Source organism: Chroicocephalus ridibundus, chromosome 3 (assembly GCF_963924245.1).
Source record: "Chroicocephalus ridibundus chromosome 3, bChrRid1.1, whole genome shotgun sequence".
Lineage (NCBI taxonomy): Eukaryota > Metazoa > Chordata > Aves > Charadriiformes > Laridae > Chroicocephalus > Chroicocephalus ridibundus.
The window spans coordinates 96,801,941-96,814,132 of record NC_086286.1 but is presented as its reverse complement, the minus strand read 5'-3'; the positions used below and the strand labels follow the sequence as shown (position 1 = coordinate 96,814,132).

The window sequence follows — 12,192 nt, the reverse complement described above, 5'->3', positions numbered from 1 at the left end:
CAAGCCTCTCAGCACCTTTAAAAGGGTGACTGTAGAGAAGAATAGGCCTGGTGCAGTACCAGATGTGTTTTTGCAAGCATTCACTATTTCTGGAACTTAAAAGGATAATAATATTTTAAAAATATATATATAATGTGTAGAAGAACAAGAAATACTTCTAATGGGATAACCTTTTAAGCAATTTTTTTTTTTCCTGATGCTACTTTTCTTTCTTGGGGTTATAAACTGCAAAGGAAAGCTAATTCAAGTATTTTAAAGTAAATACATTATATAAAAACTTTCCTGGATACTCAGAAATCTTGCTTCAAACACTGCAAGGCTTGTTGTCAAATGTATAGTTTCCCCTTTTCCTTTCTCTGTGAGGTTGACCTCTGTGGTCATCACCTCTGCAGTAGCTGTCAAACTGCATACCTCACCGAGGTGCGCTGCAGGAGCTCTATTAAAAGCTTTAAACACACCAATTAGTTAAAAATGAGGTTCATAGTTTGAACAGTGCATGGTTTGGATTCAGTATCTTTCCTCTGTAGCTGTCTTTTCTATTCAGTAGAGACACACACAGATATATCGCCTTCTGTGAGTTGCAGATTTTTTTTATCTTTTCTCTTCTGTAAATATACAGCCTCAGGGCTAATTCTTAAACCTATTGTTCCACTGCTGATTTGCTAATATTGATTTTGAACCAGATCCATACAGCTTGCATACCTGAAAAATCCCTAAAATGGCTTTTTAGAGTATGGAGTGGTTGTGTTTTATGCAGTCTTTCAGAAGGAGGTGAAAAGTAAAATGTAGTTGGTGACAATATTAAAACTATGTCATAAATATGCAGATTGTAAAAAGAAAGCAATTTTTTGGCTTGGTTTTTGAATCCATCTGCATATTACATTTTTTAAGTTCAAACAGCAAAACTACTTCTGATTTAACTATTACATATTTGGCAAGCTTAATAAAGGACAAATCAAAGCTAAATCAGGGGTATTTACAACAACCACAAATTTAATCCAAAGTGGGTACTTAAATGCTCATATAGTTCTAAATGATGTTCCTTCCAGATGGTGAATTAATGTAATTTTAGCAGGAAGTGAAGTTGCACAAATATGCAGTATTTAGAACACTCACTGATTTAATGTTTCTGTACCCACCAAGGCACAGATGTTGCTTATCATTTTCGTGCCAGTTGTCTCCATCTTTCCAATTATTGCAAACTGAGGAAGAGAGTTTGCAAGGGCAAAAAGGGGGCTGGGAAGAACTTAAGTTAATAAACCCTAACTCAGATGTAGATAAATCTTTTCTGTCCTCGACCTATTTAACCTCCACAATAGTAACAATGGTGGCCTACTTGTGGAATATCTCATGCTTGGGTCCCGTATTGCCTGTATCACCACCATATGGTTTCTAAGTAAAATCTCTAAACCTGTAGAGCCGTCTCTGACTTACAATGTACACGCTCTCCTGTTGAATGCCTCTAAAGCAGTGATCAGAGGGAAGGCACAAGACAAATCTCTTGGCTTAAACAAAAAGGAGTCCCTGGTAGGTTGGTCCGGTATCAGAATTAAGTTCATTCCTTACTGCAGAATGGCTTGAATTTGCTGGGCATATTTCAAAACCTCTCACTTTTCCATGTGTTTTGCAGCAAGAAGACAACAAAGAATATGAGCTGGGTGCTAAAGATTTTTTTTTTTTGGGTGCTTCTGGTGAGACGTGTTAGTGAAAGAGCTGTATTGTAGATATTGTAGTGGGTAGGTTCAGACTAGATGTAAGGAGGAAATTTTTTACAATGAGGGTGGTGAAACACTGGAACAGGTTGCCCAGAGATGTTGTGGATATTCCATCCTTGGAAACATTCAAGGTCAGGTTGGACGGGGCTCTGAGCAACCTGATCTAGTTGAAGATGTCCCTGCTCATTGCAGGAGGATTGGACCAAATGACCTTTAAATCTTCCAAACCAAACCATTCTATGATTCTACGGTTGTGAAATTGCTGCGTGTGTAATGTTTAAAACTAGGCAGTATTATCTGCTTCTCCAGATGAAGGCAAAACAGAGGAGGGAGGTATGACCTTTTCAAACACTGGTGAAGATCCGAGTGTTGGAGGATGTGCAGCAACTCTGAGCTGTACCCTACTGCAGCCCACCAGCGCAGTAGTGCTTCTTAACACAGAATCCACAGCTCTCTGTCCACCTCTGCCTCCTTTGCAATTTTGGCAGAGGTTAAGTGAATGCACTGGTACTTTCTCTAATATTCTGCTTTACCTTTGTTGGCTACACAAGGTACAGACCTGCTGGGGCTGCAAAGGAACTTTGCATTTCTGCACGCCACTTGTCGTATTAGAGCAGGACCAATAGATGGTTTAGCTTTGTATGTTTAATTATGTGTTGAACGTAGATGCGGTCTTCAACTGATGTTTCTCTGTTCACAAAATAATGAAAATAAATAATTATGAGATAGTAGTACAAATACCGTGATAATATTTCAAAGCTTAGTCGGTTAGTATATGCTAATTCACAGCACTACAGGATTTTGTCCAACACTTTCCACAGATGACAACTAATATGCATTTTTCTTCTTTGCCCAGGGACTCAAAGGTGACCCTGGTAGTCCTGGTGCGGCTGGTCCTAAAGGAGAAAAGGTGCCTTTTTATCTGTAAAGTTGTGTGTATGTGTGAGTGTGCGTGGTATTTCTTCAATATTGAGCATACTGCCTTAACTACATGCAATGAACACCACTGCTGCCGTTTGTGTAGCTTAAAGGTTGAAGAACACAAATGCAGAATAACTGTGAATATGGAAGACAAATACACTTTATTACAGCAGATTTTGAAAAGAATTCGGAGCAGGAGGTTAAATGCGATGTTCTGGGTGCTCTGATTTGCTCCCATGGACTGAGCCTGAAGGTCCCACAGCAAAATTCATACCTCAGTGACCTACTTCTGTGAACATTTTACACAGTCAGATGTCTTTACATATGTGAGCTGTCACACTGACTTCAGTGGCCACGTTGTGCATGTAAGCTGCAGCTTGTAATTTAACATATGCAAATGTGTTTTGAAGGATTGCTTTTTTTAAGCTGTGATTCGTTTTTGCAAAGGCCTGACATTGTTTTCCATTTAACCTGTCGTGAACTGTGTACATCTATGTCATTACGGAAAAAGAATATTGCTTTACTCATATACCCTCATAATCAGAGCATGTTTGATAGTTATACTGAATTTACTTCTGCAGTGGTGCATATCCTCTAGAATGCCTAGAGGTTAAAAATGTATAACTAAAGAGACTGGTGATTTATTTACTCTCCTATTTTAACTAGGGAGATGCAGGACCTCCGGGACCAACTGCCTTGAGGGTAAGTACACGTAAAACAAAAACAGACAAAAGAAAATCACTAAGAAATGTTGCAGTTTTTACCTTATTTGCAACGTAAATACTTTCATTATTAAATTTAAGAGCCAAGTACCTCTCTTTAGAATCCTCTGCATTTTCTATATGAACTGTGAAGCAAGGAAAAGGGAATTTTATAAATAGAAAGAAAATAAGTGTGTTTAAAACATCTTGTTTCCCACCAAATACTAACAAGAATATTTTTTTCTTATTCTGTGTACAGATAGTATAGGCTGATTAAAGTGAAAGAATTCCCTTGTTATTTTTAGTGGAAAACATTTTTCAGTAAAAGCATGCAAAACAAATTAATGCTTTTCAAAATATTGTAAATAATCTATTGTCATGATATTATATATATATAGCATGCATATGTTGAAATTTGACCCACAGGACCCAGTTCTCAGAAAGCTATGGATGTGGGGACTCGTGCAGCAGCCAGGTAGATGAGGCTGCCACAGCTCCTTGCTATCAGGTCCAACTGGTAACCTGGCTGAGCGTGCGATCCCAATAGACACACAAACAGAATCACAGAATGGTAGGGGCTGGAAGGGACCTCTGGAGAACATCTAGTCCAACCCCCCTGCCAGAGCAAGGTCACCTAGAGCAGGTTGCACAGGAACGCGTCCAGGCAGGTTTGGAATGTCTCCAGAGATGGAGACTCCACCACCTCTCTGGGCAGCCTGTGCCAGTGCTCTGCCACCCTCAAAGTAAAGAGGTTCCTCCTCATGTTGAGATGGAACTTCCTATGTTCAAGTTTGTGCCCATTACCTCTTGTCCTGTCACTACGCATCACTGAAAAGAGTCTGGCCCCATCCTCCTGACACCCACCCTTTAAGTATTTATAAGTGTTGATAAGATCCCCTCTCAGTTGTCTTTTTTCCAGACTGAAGAGACCCAAATCCCTCAGCCTTTCTTCACAAGAGAGGTGTTCCAGTCCCCTAATCATCTTGGTAGCCCTTTGCTGTACCCTCTCCAGCAGTTCCCTGTCCTTGAACCCAACACAGTACTCCAGATGCAGCCACACCAAGGCAGAGTAGAGAGGGAGGAGAATACATATAGCACGTATAGAAGGGTCCGGCCACACAGGTCAGCACAGAGGGACACACTCAGCACTCCTACAAACAGCACCAACAGCCTCATCCTGTTACCCTCTCTGGCTGATCATTATGGTGGTCTGGGAAATATATACACATATACCATGTGAATCCCCCTAGTAGCTGAGATGACACACAGCCTAACCCATAGATGCCCCTGCTCCTGGTCTTTCCAGTTACTGGCACCTGGCTATTCAACCCCCTGAGGCTCACAGACCCATACCACTTGCTGGTGCAGACCTGCTCACTCATAGACACCTACACAAAAACGCGCATGTACACACACACACGTATATTTATATTTCTCTGGCTTCCGGGTCATTTCACCTACTTGCCAGCCAGTCCAGCTTGATATTCACTGCTGATAACACACACGCTCGCGTGCCTGCGCTGGCTCCATTTGTTGGTACCACAAAGCACAGACCGTTGTCTTGCATGAAACACGTCATATGCTTCTGGTTTGATGCATTACGTGATAAAGCTGCTACTGATAATAAAAATAATTAAAATAATTTCAGTATTGATTTAATTATAATACATTTAAATTCCAGTGATTGGACATGTCTAATAATATTTGAGAATAAGATATGCTTCTCTATCCAGAGAAGGAGGCTGAGAAATTCCTTTCACACAGAATAGAAATTTGTTTAGAGTCTTTCCTTTCAAACACTTGCAGAGTTATGTGTTGTGGTCTTGACATCTATATAATCTTTTTATCTTACATAATGACCAGATGTGCATAACAAAGACAGACTGGAAAGGAAAAAGAAATATTACATTAAAATGATGGAAAATAACTTCCTAGATTCTTACAAAGAACAGTATTTCAATAATCATGGTGTTTTTACAGTTTCTACAGTTCTCAGAGGGAAAAAATCAGACAGGTATCTTCCTTTCTTTCTTTACAGAAAAAGCCTGTGTATCAGACTCGGGAAGTTACAAATTTGGCCACTAATTCATTTATTCCCTTTCCTGTAATTTACCTGCAAAAAAGAATATGTGAGGTCAGACACGATGACCAGTTTCTGTTTGCTACAGTTCATGTCTTGCTAGAGGTAAACAGGGCAAATTATGTCCGTCAGCTCTTGAATATACAGTCAAAGTGTGTGTTGAGGGAGTTAACAGTGAAATATTTTTATTAAACAACCTTGATTCTAGGGTTGTTACTGCAATAGATGGATTGGAGTAGATCTTGCTTCAGATAGATTCTTACAGGCCTTGAAGGGATCACTGAAACAGAAATAGGATATTTATGAAGGTAAAGCACAGCAAAAAGAATTGAGGATGCCTATTTTCTGTGGGCTATAGGACCACAGAATGACGCTTTTGAGCATTTCTGGTGTAAATGATGGAAAAATGACTACATCTATTCTGCTAGCAGTGCCTGGATATGCTAGGCCTGATGTCTTGGGCCTGTTTTGAATGCATTCGTTGTCTTCAGTTGCAGTTGCAGACACTTAGGTTTCCTAAGAGTTATACTCAGAGGTTAGCAGTATGATGTCAAAATTCAGAAGCTACTATCAAATTGACTGAACTTACTCCTTCTGTACCCTAAGTGATTCACCTTCATAAAATTGACTGTCAAAGAATTACATTTCTTTGATTCTAAAATGCTGTGCAAATGTTTCAGTTCAGCTGATTCAGGCATAGCAAGATGTCTGTGCTGATATATCCACTGATGTACCACTGTCTTCACACTTTTTAAAAGGAAACATTTAAATTTTGGGAAAGCAGGCACTAATCTTCAGAGGCATGTTAGTAACGGATGTACTGAAATGGGTTTTTTTGTGTAGCTGCTAACAGAAGAGACAAGAGTGAGTGTGAATTGGTTTAGCAGCTTGAAGACAGATTACAACACTGTGGGAATATATGGCCCAGCAGGAAGTCTTTCTCTCTCCGCCACTGTAAATAGTCATGCGTTTCTGTTGGCAAGGACTAAAAGAGGATGAATGATATGATGGTCATGGCTTGGGGAAAATCCAGTCTTCAGAGTTGTTTTATTTGTGTGACTTCTGTGTGGCCGTGACTCTTACGATATATAATCATGAAAGGAAGATGTTGTATCTTGCTGTGAATAAGTAGCAGGTCAGATAATATCAAGGTTCACATGTCACTGACTGAGAACTTATTATATCAGGACCATTCATGCTGTTACAGCCAAAATGTGACATCAGTGTTCCAGTTATGAACCCTGTTAAAAGAGAGTTTTAAAATGTTCCATTCATTTGGGACTCATGAATAATGTCATAAATTTATCCTCTACTTACAATCATTTTTAGTTTTTCCTAATGTGAAAATGATTCTTTTCTTTTTGTCGAAATGCAAAATGGATTATTATGCTGGGTGCGGGGTGGGAGGGAAGAGGAGTGAAAATGACACACTGTTAGAGCTAACTCCCAAATGCATTGGGGCGGCAAAGGAGGGAATATTCAAGGTGACTTCTTTTTGCTTAAACTGGACAACTGGGCCTGGGTCATCAGCCTTCTGCCCCAGTGCAATTGCATATTGAGACAGATGGGAAGTGATGGCATTACAGAGCTCTGCTGCCTTGTGCAGCTCTTCCATTCCCATGCATTTCCGTAGAAATCATACACCAGTGGAATAAGGTGGAGAAGGTCTACTGTATATGCTGATCTCGTTATAAACTAGAGCGTCAGCAGCGTTGTGAAGGACTAGAGTGTGCTTCCCACACGCAGACCTGCACCATGGTCTTGTCCTCAGCATGGGGACCATGAAGGTGGCAAAAGGCTGAGACTGCTCCACTGCAGTCATTCCAAACAGCTGGTTGGTGGTCCTTTGATCTGTGGAGAGTCCCTAAGTAATCTACAGAAGCGTGTAACAGCAAGCAGTAGGAACACTCATTTTTTTTCATTTATCTGTGCTATTGGTACCTGTGAAAGTCCAAAGGGTGTCGGTGACCCTGTATCTAAAAGGTTTTGGGCATCCCTGAGGCATAGGAAATCCTGTGCTGCTCAGAAGCAGAGTAAGCATGCTCTGCCCTCCAACATGAAAAAAAGAAAAGAATGAAGTTATTAGTACTTGGAGGGAAAAGTTGTATTTTTTTAAAGTGTTCAACTGACAGGTATAGCCATTATAGTCTCTCTAAGGAAAGAGGGATACTCGAAGGCAGTATGTATGGCAGAATTCATAAATACCCAGCAGCTGTAACAACCTGTTAGGTGAATAAGCATATCCCAAACTGCAAAACAGGGGAAACAGTACCACTGCTTTTTCAGACGCAAAAATTATTTTATCAGTTCGAAATGTAGATTTCATAGATCAGAAAGTTCATTGCTCTGGAAAAAAGCCATGGAGCTCTCGCTACTCCTGTTTGATATCTGTTAACAGAAAATCTCTACTGAAACCCTAAAGCATGCACACTTAACAAAACTACTTGCAGCAATAGCAGAGAATTCAGAAAGAAATTAACTGTATGTGTGACTATACATTTTGCAGTTAATAGAGTTAGGATTAGAATTGCAGCCCATGTGTTTCTGTACATTTCTTTAAGGCAGGTACAGAAATTCTTTTTAATACAATTTCATCATTCTTGCGCAATGAATTTTGGGAAAAAAAGAAACAGTATTGTAGTGAAAAATATGCTAAGCTAAAAAAAAAGAGAAAAAATTTATAGGGTCTACATAGAATCCTGTTGAAATTAGTAATGTCAGTAGTTCTAAGTATATTTGTTTGATTCTTGCATTATTCATACAAACATATTTTAGTGGCTCGAATCACTAACTTTGACATATATGAGCATATCTAAGCACTTTTAGTAAGGATTTACACTTTTTGTATGTTTCCATGGAGTCAGTTAACACTACACAAGTCAAGATATGTGTATTTATTTTGTTTCCTCAGTTATGGTGGTAGTTTTATGGGAGTAGTCCAAAGTCATGATTGATTCTCATCCTTTGCTTATGCTATCTTTAATTTCTCTGGTATGTTAACTCTCTGAATCGCTCTGTAAGTATTAGATGTCTCTTTTCTTCCATACTTTTCAAGTGTCTTATAATGCATGCTAGGAATATATTTTGAACTTTTCTCCTTAATTATGCCCGCTTTATGCAGGGATATGTTTAGTCTTTAAAATTTTAAGTTCCCTCATAAATTGTACTGGAGCCAAGGACCCTTCAGAGAATAAACATGAGGGATTGTAACACTTTGTCATTTGGTTTTGTCAAAATGTGGAATTTAGCGGCAGAAGCTGGGGACTGTGTTCTGGAGGGGCACAGCTGGCTCCCCAGCTCACCCGCTCTGGTGTCCCCAGCTTAAGCCTGTGCGTGCTGTGTCAGAAGAGTGACAGGTGAGGGAAGGTAGCGCAGCCATCTCTTGTAAAATATATGATAACTATTCCTCTCGACACTTGATACGCTGCTTTTAGTTCCTGAGGAAAACGAGCGTCCGTCTGTACGTTCCTGCGAACCGATCCCTTTCGGGAGTTATAAAATAGTCATCCAGATGGCACCAAGTGTTTACGCAGAAAGCCGAGGCTTAAGTTGGTCACAGACAGAAGTCCCCAAGACTTGCTTACTAAACAGATAGTTGGAATGTTGGCTCCTGGGTCCGGTTAAATCGAGCCGAAGGAAGCTGGCGCACAAGTGCGGCCGCGGGAAGCTGCAGATTCAGGCCCAGGCAAGCTCCACCGTCACTTTTGGCTCTCCCCTCCCTAAACAAACATCAGCAACAGATTACGCAGCTTTCCCCTTGGAGCTTCGGCAGTTACTGGTGGAAAGCTAAAATTGCAGCTCACTTCCGGCAATGCTGCCTAAGAATGTCACTTATTCATTTGGTGCATTCAGACATAGTGTAATTATTCCTTTCCTGTCTCACACTGAAAAAATAAATCATCTGAATAACTTGTATTACTTAAGAAGAGGACACGCACCCCCATTAGTAACCATCTCAACTAATTTATCCTCCCTTTCTTTTCATGGAGTGATATAAACTAAAGGAGAGCCATTCTAATTCACTAAAGAAAGTATAGACAGAAAATTATATTTTCATTCTAAACCTTGTTTCCATATACATCCCTCTAAGAAAAACCTCAATTATATCTACTTGAGCTTTTTAGTGGAGGTGTATTAATTTAACAAACATACTGAACCGTTCAGTTGTTTTGCATCAGATATAGTGATATTTAACTCTCACAGTATGACTTGCAAATATTCTCTTCTTTAAAAAATGTTTTTTAAGTATGGAAGCAGATCCTACTGGATTATCCTTTTAGTGAAATAGAAGATGTTTCAGCAGTTTCAGTCTGGTTTTTGTCTTCTTTATGCAGTAATATTGATACTGAAGGCACAAGTGAAGATTGATGTCTTAGCCTTACAGAAAATTTGTTTTAAAAAAATTTGCAATCTGCTAAATTGGCATGAATGTGATTTATATGTCCTTCATTAGAAGAATGATTTGAGAATAGTCCCATATGCAGTAGGCACCAAGGTAAAGAATAATTTCAAGTTACTCCTCAGGATTTAAAATGATTTATTTTTTTTTTTGCTTAGAAAATAAACCCATCTATTAAAAGTACTACATTCATAAAGTGTGAACTTCTGTGAAATTACTCTTCCCATTTCCCTTTGAAATGATTGCCTCTGAAGCAAAGTCGTTTTCAAGTTAAGTTACCAGAGAGAGCTACAGAAATGACCAAACTCAAAGCATAATGAGATCAGTGAGGAACATATTTTCTGTTTGCTTCAGTAATAAATTATCATGAAAATGTAGCTGATCATGTTTTCTGGCAGACTGAAATACTTCTGCTAAATGCTGTCTCCTTTCCCACAGAAGTAAGTGGGTTGGCAGCAGTTTTAAAAGCAAAATCATGGCATATTCCACTTTGCACTCCCAAGCAAAACAGTACGATTACTGCAGTAGCAATATCAGGCCAAACGTGGGCTCCAAATCTTTCAAGTTGAAATAAGTGGTAATCTAATTTCCCTCACTAAAACAGTAATACAATAAGAAATTAATCATCCATCTGTGGTTTTCCTGTGCCATTTTTACCATTTTAGCAAAATTTTGTAACAGTAAGATGTGTCTACGGGCTGTGTGGGTTTCTGTGTGGGTGGTGATGGACAATCTTGTGGAAAAGAAGAGGAAACCATCATAGCTGTATTTTAAGGTCTCTTCCTTACCCTCCTGTTTGAGCTTTTGAGGTAGGGCAGCAGGACAGTTGCAGCAAGTAAACTGGCTTGAAGATATCTTTACCAACACTGTAGTCATCTTGATTGTGGGGAAGGTATTTATAGTTCAGCTCCTTTGCTTGCCCCTCCTTACATGAGAGGAAGCCACTGATTTCCCAATGATATGGGACAAACAGGCCAAAGAGGAAAATACCCTCAAAATAGGTTAGAAGGATCATGGTGACAGTCATGACCCATGCAGTAGAACTTGTCTGGTAACACCTTCAGATAAGTAGATTATTTTAAGCCTTAATTGAACTGCATCTTGATGCATCCTGCCTAGCTGAGGCATTCTTGCCTGAGTGCAGCCATAGCAGTACCATCCATCCCATGAGCAGTATTTGGGTGGCTGGGGAATGCTCTTCAAGTCTGTCAGGCTGCAGCAGTTTACCGTGATCACACGCTGTGTTACATCAGGAATCTGGAAATCCATGGTCACGTTTTGCCTGACTATTCATTTGTGTGATTCTACGCTCCCCTACTTGTGGGCTTTAGAGAGAGATCATTATATATGTAATTCATCAACGTGTGACTGCTTTTCTTCTTCCTGGTGAGAACTTTGTGTCGAAGAACTAGATCAAGCCCCTGCAGTGGGATTTGACCCCAGTTTGCTTGTAAAAAAAAGTCTCTGTTGATTTTGTTTCAGTAGAGCTATACTTTTCTATTTATAAACATATTATTTACAAATTGCTTGGCGAAATAATGTCTGTTATAGCTGAGTCTTTTTAAAGTAGCAAGTTTTATCATTATAAAAGCTGGCCTATTCAAATGATAAAAAAATAACCTATGCTTATACTACTAAGAGGTGTTTCTGTGTACCTAATTTAGGCTTTGTCTCTTTCCTTGCTTCACTCATCTAACTAAACTACATGCACTTTCTCCGTGTCTAGTAGTATTTACTTAGTAAAAATTGAAGTCATACGTTTGCTGGAATTCATAGTAAGGAAAAAAATGGGTGAGAGTTTATGTTCGGAACACAGAAAACAGACTGTAAAGGTCTATAATAAAATAATTTTTGTGCCTTAGTTAGACCTGCCTTCTTATTGTTAGCATTTGAATTTTATTTCTTATTTGTGTTGAGAAGGAAAGGCTGCATTGCTCAGAATCCACTTCAGCAACACTACTTGTGAGTGCATAAGGCAGCTGCCTAGCCTTCTGCTTCAAAAACTATCAGCTACGTTTTGAAACAACTTTCAGAATACCAAAAATATACTTAGTTGTCTAATATTTGTTAAACACTTCTGGTATCAGCCATTAGCTTCCGGAGGAAGTAACACAAATAACAACTTTAAGTAACTTCACTCTTACACTTCAGCTGGGATTTTTTTGGTTGGAGTTTTTTTTATTTTAATTCATGAAGAGGTCACAGTAAATGCTTTGCTTTTGTTCAGAGTATGCTATTAGGCAGTTATTCCGAGCTATTAAATTTATGACACAAGCCTCCACTGTGTCTCTGCGGATGCTTGTCATGATGTATCAGGCATCTTAACGTGTTTCTGTACCCACATGGTCACATGACAGGATTTTAGCCCTTCTGTAT

General features: G+C 39.3%; 1 protein-coding gene across 6 annotated transcripts in view; it reads left to right on the top strand.

The window, feature by feature from the left end:
- The window catches only part of COL19A1 (collagen type XIX alpha 1 chain), a 220,136-nt gene that overhangs the window by 110,996 nt on the left and 96,948 nt on the right, over nt 1–12,192 (top strand). For all 6 annotated transcript variants that reach the window (XM_063330245.1, XM_063330242.1, XM_063330244.1 and 3 more), the window contains 2 exons: nt 2,572–2,625; nt 3,303–3,338. In XM_063330245.1, coding sequence (XP_063186315.1) covers nt 2,572–2,625; nt 3,303–3,338 — 90 coding nt within the window. The remainder of the gene's footprint in view (nt 1–2,571; nt 2,626–3,302; nt 3,339–12,192) is intronic.